Source organism: Culex pipiens, chromosome 3 (assembly GCF_016801865.2).
Source record: "Culex pipiens pallens isolate TS chromosome 3, TS_CPP_V2, whole genome shotgun sequence".
Classification (NCBI taxonomy): Eukaryota; Metazoa; Arthropoda; class Insecta; order Diptera; family Culicidae; genus Culex; species Culex pipiens.
In genome coordinates this window covers 122,664,645-122,673,234 of record NC_068939.1, presented here as the reverse complement: position 1 = coordinate 122,673,234, position 8,590 = coordinate 122,664,645, and the positions used below count along the sequence as shown (strand labels likewise).

The window sequence follows — 8,590 nt, the reverse complement described above, 5'->3', positions numbered from 1 at the left end:
AGCTCTGGATTCTGAGTGTATCCTCAAATTTGGTGAAATCTAATGAAATGACATTGTAGCCCAACTCATGCTCTACGAAATAACGAAAGAAATTTGAAGAAATATTAGTTTTGGTGTAAATGGCAGCATTTAAGCGAAAATGCAATTTTTGGCCCTAAATTACTTTTACATCCCAGAAACAAACATTTATGAATAACTTTGCAAGGGAGCGTCCATATTCGAAGCAACTCTTATGGCAGAAGGGTATCCAGTAGACACACCTTTTCCCCAAATATGAACCTGATTGGTTGAAACTACGATTTGTGAGAGCCATTTTATCATTCTTCCCCTGTTGTCGTTTTTCTACGATCAGTTTTTAGAAAAAAGATTTTAAAAGGTGGTTGAATCAACGCGAACATTTTTGGATTGGGTCAGTGGTTTCGACACTTGCGGCGGTTACTTGGTGGCTCTTTGGATTTTAAAGAAGCTCGATTTGTGAACCTGGGCAGAGCAGTGGCGTGGAACAAGCACTGGCACGACGATCGCCAGGAAGGTCACGGATGGTTTACCTGCTGGAATAAAGTCCGCACTACGAACCGGCGCTCGAGGGTTGCATCAAAGTCTCGAACCTTCATTTAAAAAAAAATCTTTTTTGGTTCCAAATGGTACAGACTTTTTTTTTAGGAACATACAGACTTCCCAAAAATAATCTGGCAACATTGTGCTTAGTGCTTCGTCGACAAAACAAGGAAAAGCTTCTCGACAGAGCTGGCCGGTATGCGGCGTCCCCGCAAACAAAAAAAAGCGCTCCCGACGCGATCTGTCATCGTCGACGGTCGACGAAGCCCCGCAAATAATAAATTACGGTACCAAACAAAAACAAATTCGTTTGTTTTACCTAAAAAGTTGCAATTTTTGGTGGATAATTTGGTAATTTGGGGTTCAAACATTTGCAAAAAGTGACAAAAAAGAAGCGGACGATTTAACCATGCCACCGAAGCTAAAATTCTCCGAGGGTAAGTTGTTTTTTGAAGACGATTGAAGTTCATATATAAAATTGCGATTTGTTTACAGGGGAGAAGGTTCTCTGCTTCCACGGGCCACTAATCTACGAGGCCAAATTGCTCAAAAGTATGGTCATGAAGGACAAGCAGGTTAAATACTTTATCCACTACGCCGGCTGGAACAAGAAGTAAGATTTACCATCGTTGATAGTCAAGTATGTCGGCTGATGACCCTCTCTTTGCAGTTGGGACGAATGGGTTCCGGAGAACCGGGTCCTCAAGTACAACGAGGCCAACGTGCAGCGCCAGAAGGAGGTCACCAAGCTGCACTCGTCGCTCGCGGCCAAGAACAAGAAAGCCAACGCAAAGGCCAAGAAAGCCGACACCAGCGCCGGTTCCAGCAAGGACGGCGATTCACGAGCGTCAACTCCCTCCAAGGAAGTGGGCAAGGAGAAGGACGGACCTTCCTCCTCGTCTGACACTCCCGGCACGGTCACACCCACCACTTCCGCCTCGAGTACAGCCTCGACGGCACCGGCGCCGACCAGCAGTCGCAGCCGATCATCGGCAAAATCCGCCGGAACACCCGCGGGAGCTGCCGGAACTCCGGTATCGACATCCACCCCGACCGCAACAACCCCCGCCACCACCACCACCAAGGACAAATCCGAGGAGAAGGAAACGCCCATCGAGAAGCGCAAATCCGAGGACGCTCCGGAATCCGGATCGGCCGCCGCCCGCAAGAAACGAGGCCGCAGTGACACGACCTCGTCCAACGTCGAATCCGAGGACCAGTTCCTCTCGAAGGTCGAGGTCAAGATCAAAATCCCCGACGAGCTCAAGCCCTGGCTCGTGGACGATTGGGACGCGATTTCGCGCCAAAACAAACTCGTCGAACTTCCGGCAAAGTCCACGGTCGAAGAAATCGTCGAAAATTACGTCCAGTACAAAAAGGCCAGCAAAGTGTCGACCGCCGTCAAGGAGAGCGCCGTCCAGGACATCGCCAAGGGCATCATCGAGTACTTTAACGTGATGCTCGGCTCGCAGCTGCTCTACAAATTCGAACGTCCTCAGTACGCGGAAATGATCCAGACAAACCCGGGCGTCCCGATGGCCAAGATCTACGGCGCATTCCACCTGCTTCGGCTCTTTGTCCGGCTCGGATCGATGCTGGCCTTCACCGCGCTCGATGAAAAAGCGGTCCAAAGTCTAATCGGACACATTCAAGACTTTCTCAAATATTTGGTCAAAAACAGCAGCACACTGTTCAATATGCAGCAGTTTGTCAACGCCAGTCCGGAGTATCACCGGAAGGCGCTATGATGAACGGACAAAGGAGTGATCCCCAAAAACTGGACTGGACAAATGAAATAATTGATAGCCGACTGCTTATTATTGACTTCTTTAGATTGTAGTGTGACACAATTTAACCCCAAACTTTTAAGGCATCCCTCCACTTTGAGTGTTATTTCCAATTACGAAATATAAACATGGGATTTAATATTGATGTATCAAACTGGAAAGTGTTTTTTTAATTCTTTGGCTGAGAAAAAAAAATCATTTTTAAATGCACAATTTAACTTGCAATCAAAATACCTTCACAATTTCCAATTAAAAAATTGTACAACAATTTTAATCCTATAACTATAGTTTTTAAATTTTTAAATTACTTTTAAACTTTATGATAAAAATCCTAATTTTGAAAACTCTGAAACTAAAATTTTAAAATTATGTTTTTATTATGAAACTAAAATTTAAATCAAAAATTAAATAGTCCTCAAATTTAAGAATTGAAAAATATAAAGTATCTGAAATACAAAAATTCTGGTATTTCAAAAACATAAAAATCTAAAATTCTTTTCAAATTCACAAATCTTTCAATTCTTAATTTCCTGAAATTTCAAAAATTCCTCAAATTTGTAATATTCATAAAATTACCAAAAATCCCGAAATTCCTAAATTTTCAAAAAATATTCAATTCCAAAAATTCTTTAATTCCTCAATTCATAAATTCTTAAATTTTTAAATCCTTAAATTATTAGCATAGCATAGCATAACGGGTCTGCACCACGCTGTAGGGGGTGCCACAATGGTCAATTCAATATTCTTAGACAATTTGATTGCTGCCCGGTACAACCAAGAATATCTAAGAACGTAAATTTCCACACTGTGCTCCAAGGCTACGCCCATACAGTCCCGTGGCGATTTGGGACGGAATGTTTTTGTTGTTCACTAGTGGCAAAAGTGCAGGGAACCCATGCGACTTTTAAAAGTGAATAATGTAATAATAATAAATAATAAATATAATAAATTCAATCAAGATGATTCCAGGAAGCTGTGAAAAAAAACAGTAATTTAAAATATAAATGCTCCAGATGGTTCCCATGCTGTTTTTTTCATTTTTAAATCCTTAAATTATTGAATTTTAAATCCTTAAAATCTAAAATTTTTATATTCTTGAATTCTAAAAATTCATAAATTTTGGATTTTTGCTGCCATTTTTTCCGCCATCTCAAATAAAAATAAAGTTAAGTCATATTTTAGGTCTAGACAATCTAGAGATTGGAAATTTTGACGAGATCTTCAGGAAATAGAATACTCACTGGTTTTAAAAACTCTAAGATTCTAAAACTACGAAGTACTAAAATTCTTGAATTGAATTTCAAAATTTACAAATCCTTTTATTCCTTAATTCTTAAATTCCATAATTCATTCTCTCAAATTTCTTTATTCATAAATTCTTTAATTCCTACAATTTCAAAAAATCCTCAATTTCCAAATATACTTTAAATTCCCAACATCCCGAAATTCCTAAATTTCCAAAAATTCCTTCAATTCCTAAAATCTTAAATTTTTAAATTCCTCAATTCATAAATTCTTAAATTCCTTAATTCTTAAAATTTGAATATTCATAAAAATCCCGAAATTCCTAAATTTGTAAAAAATCATTCAATTCCTAAAATTCATTGATTCCTCAATTCATACATTCTTAAATATTCAAAGCCTTAAATTCTTGAATCTTAAATCCTTAAGTTCTAAAATTCTAATAATCTCCAATTTTAAAATTCTTTAATTCCTTAATTTCAGATTTTGCTGCCATTCTTGCCGCTATCTCAAATAAACAAAAAATTAGTCATATTTTAGGTTTGAGAAACTAAAATTTAGAGAATTTAGAGATTGGAAATTTTGATGAGATCTTTAGGCGATAGAGTACTAACTGGTTTTAAAAACTCTAAGATTCTAAAATTCTGAAGTTCTAAAATTCTTGAATTAAATTTTAAAATTTACAAATCCTTTCATTCCTTAATTCTTAGTTTCTTTCATTCTCGAATTTCTTTATTCTTAAATCCTGAAATTCCTAAAATTTCATAAATTCCTCAAATTCCTAATTTACATAAAATTTCCTAAAATCCCAAAATCAGTAAATTTCCAAAAAATCCTAAAATCCTAAATTTTTAAATTCCTAAATTCATAAATTCTTCGATTCCTTAATTCTTTAATTCTCAAATTCTTAAATGTTTAATATTCATAAAAATCATTCCTAAAACTCGTAAATTCCTCAATTCATAAATTCCTAAATTTCCAAGCCCTTAAGTTCTTGAATCTGAAATCCTTTAATTATTAAATTCTTAATTTTTTAAAATCCTAAATTCTTTTATTGCTTAGTTCATTGCTTATTCTTTAATTCTTTAACGCTAAAATTTCTTTATTCTCAAATTCCTAACATTTCAAAAATTCCTTAAATTTCAGAAATAGTACATAAAATTCCCAAAAATCCTGAATTCCTAAATTTCAAAAAATCATTAATTCATAAATTCTTTAATTCCTTATTCCTTTAATCCTCAAACTCCTTTTTTCATAAATTCTCAAATTCTTCAATTCTCAATTTCTTAAATTCTTAAAATACATAAACTTCCCAATAAATTCTAAATTCCTAAATTTTCAAAAAAATCCTTCAATTCCTAAAATTCTTAAATTCCTCAATTTATAAATTATTTAATTTTCAAATCCTTAAATTCTTGAATCTTAATTCTTAAGTCCTTAAATTCTAAAATGCTTGAATTATTAAACTCTTGAACTCCTAAATTCCTTAGTTTCGAATTTTTTAAATTCTTAAATGCTGCCATTTTAGCCGTCATCTTACAATACAAAAATATACAATTTTGGAATAATATTTTAAATTAAAAACCTAAATTTAGGGAATTAAGAGATTTGAAATTTTGACGAGAACTTCGGGCAATAGAGTACGAACCGAAGTACGAACTATTTTTAAATATTTCAAATTCATGGATCCTCATTTTTATAATTTTTGAATTTTAAAGTTTGATTAAAAAGTTTTTTTTTCATATTTAATAGTTTTTCAAATTATATTTTTTTAAATTTGTTTCAATTTAAGTTTTTAAAATTCAGAATTAATGATTTGTTTTATGAGTTTTAGATGTTTTAAATTGTAAATTACTAAATTTTAAAATTTTAGATTATGTTTTGGATTTTTTGAAGAAGTGATTTATTTATTTTTAATGTTTTACATGCATATTCCTATTAAAAAAAACTTCTGAATCCCTGTCTTATTATTTTTTTAATTTAATTTAATTTTTGTGTTCGTATTTTTTGAATTTCTTATTCAATTTCTGTGCATTAAAATTTTTTAATCACTTAGTTTTAATGTTTCACTTTCTACCAGAAATCTGAATAATAACTGTTTGGAATTTCCCTTTGGTTTACTTCATTTCAAGCACAAAACAAAATCCGATCTTTTAATTTCAAGATTCTGCATTTTAAAATTGGGCATTACAGTCCAGACTCGATTATCGGAAGGCCTCGGACAAATTTCACTTGTAATAATGGAACCACGAATTTTGTTGTTGTTGGCTTATTTTTATTGTTGAGCTTAATCCCAGTCACGACGTTCTAGCAGGATTCTAGCAGAGTTCTAACCTCGGTTCTAACAGAGCTGGATATTCTTACAGCATTCTAGCAGGATTCTGACAAAGCCAGCTCTGCTAGAATATTTCGTGACTGGGACCCCTAAACTACGCTAAAATGATTTAGAAATTTTAAATCCAAGATTGCAGCCAAAATAATAGTGGTGATGAAACATTGAAAAAAATGCATTTTATTATTTAATAGGCAATCAACTATTCAAATTTACCCTCAATGGGTTCGTTGAAAACAAAATTTATGTTAAAATCTATAAAAAGAAAAAAAACGTTGTCCGTCCCTTACAAACTTACGGATACACGGAAAATCAAAACTTCGGAAAATCAAAGCTTCGGATAACCGAGTCTGGAATGTATAAGGCAATTGGGTACTAAAGCCCTATGTCATTTTTTATGTACAACGGTCAGGGTTGCGAATGAGCGAGCGAGCCAGAAGCCGTGCTCGCTCATTCATGAGCATGAGGACTTCACAGGTAGCTCGTGCTCGCTCATGCTCATCGCATGCGCTCGCGCTCATCAGCATATCAGGTAGATTTTTAGTATTGTTGATGAATCTGGCACAGGCCAATTGAATTGCCACTTTTGAAGATAATTTCATCGCGAAAAAGGGACATGAACTCATCAAAGTTGCATTGCTAATTTAATTTTGATTAACCGCGGTAAATTTTCATGAAATCATTCGTTGGCGTCGAACTATCAAACATTGATCGCGGTGGATTGCGGGGGATACTTTTCTACCACAGTTTTTTGTGTGATCAATGTGATAATGGTAAATGCTTTGGTGGATTTTTGTTAATTCGAAATATTTCAAGAAAATTTACCGCGCTTAACCAAAATCAAATTAACAATGAAACTTTAATGTTGTCAGCCTATATTTTTTTTCAGAGTTTGATAATTTAGAAAACTAGTTTTGATTAAATTCCCGATAAATGAAAAATGGCTGACTCGCAATTAAGGTGTCTTAATTTGCTAAGAATCCCAGACACTCTTTTAAGCTTATTTCACTTTCAAATTTAGAGTAAACTGTCAAGGAACGGAATTTTTAGTTTTTAAATAAACTATAAATAGGATGGTAATCGATTTTTTTTTATATTAAAACATGTTTTTACTTGTGAGCACGCTCATTTCTCATTTATGTATTTGGATCGACTCCAGCATATAAATAAGATAATTGATGTGAAAATTATCTAAGACACATATTTGACATTTATTGCATGCAAAATTATTTACAAATAATTGACTAAACAAGATGAGGTGCCCAGGAATGAAAACATGACAAAACGTATTACCAAGAAAACATATTTGTGTTATTTACTTAAAAGATACTTTTCAGCTTTATTAAATAGTTCACTTTCACGTGTCACTCTATTATCAACTTTTTTTTATTAATCGAATTATTTCTACACATTAAAAAAAGTGTACATTTGGATGGTGTAATTTTGTAAGGTTGAATATTACCTCTTGAATGTTATAATTTTACCTTGATTTAGACTGAAAAAGTTGCATTACACCAGAAAAGTGGTAAAATTACACATTTTCAGAAGTAAAATTACGCATTTTTCTAATATAAAAGACGCACTTCCCAGATGTAATATTTCCATGGTTTTTTACTGTGTACAGATCTTAATGTAACACCTTAACCCCTTAAGTACGGTATGCTGATCGGAAGGAACGTGGTCAAGAAATGTTGCGTGTTCTTTTCGTGACCCCCCCAAGAAAAGTTGACAGTTCGGTATGAGCGCGATTGACGGTGTGCGCGCTTGAGGTTCTTTCGAGGAAAAAATAAAAAGATTAAAAATATTCAAAAGTTAAAATTAAATAGATTAAAAATGTTTATTCAAAAACTTTTAACAACAATTATAAACAAAATTAAGAAATCAATAAATAAAAGCAAATTTAGAAATTCTTAAATTCTAAAACAAGAAAAACTGAAATTAAAAAAATATGTAATTATGAAATAAGGAAATTAAAAAACTATTTAATTATGAAATAAGGGAATTAAAAAATTAGGAAATTAGGAAACAAGGGAATTAGGAAATTTGGAAATTATGATATTAGCAAATAGGTAAAATACAGAAAATAAGAAAATTAGGAAATTATGAAACAAAGAAATTAAGAAATTAGAAAATTAATATGTAAGGAAATTAGGATGTTAGGAAGTTAGGAAATTAGGAAATGAGGAAATCAGGAAATTAGGAAGTTAGGAAATCACGAAATTAGGAAATTTGGAAATTAGGAAATAAAGAAAATTTTTAAAATTAGGAGACTAGGAAATTAGGAAGTTAGGAAGTTAGGAAATTAAATGAGGATATTAGGAAACTAGGAAATAAGGAAGTTAGGAAAATAGGAAGTTAGGAAATTGGGAAATTAGGATATCAGGAAACTAGGAAATTAGGAAGTTAGGAAATTAGGAAGATAGGAAGTTAGGAAATTAGGAAATTAGGGAACTAGGAAATTAGGAGTTTAGGAAGTTAGGAAGTTAAGAAATTATGAAATTAATATGTTAGGAAATTAGGAAGCTAGGAAATTAGGAAATTATGAAATAAGGAAAATAGGAAATTCAGAAATTAGAAAATCGTGAAATTAGGAAAATAATATGTTAGGAAATTAGGAAGTTAGGAAATTAGGAAGTTAGGAAGTTAGGAAATTTGGAAATTAGGAAATTAG

At 33.2% G+C, this 8,590-nt stretch overlaps 1 protein-coding gene across 1 annotated transcript; it reads left to right on the top strand.

Annotated features, from left to right (window-relative positions):
• Positions 1–831: 831 nt before the first annotated feature.
• LOC120423276 (mortality factor 4-like protein 1) lies at positions 832–2,506 on the top strand. The gene is made up of 3 exons (XM_039587016.2): positions 832–995; positions 1,054–1,171; positions 1,229–2,506. Exons 1-3 carry the CDS (start codon positions 968–970, stop codon positions 2,304–2,306), a joined length of 1,224 nt encoding a protein of 407 aa, XP_039442950.1. The 5' UTR covers positions 832–967; the 3' UTR covers positions 2,307–2,506.
• Positions 2,507–8,590: the final 6,084 nt, after the last annotated feature.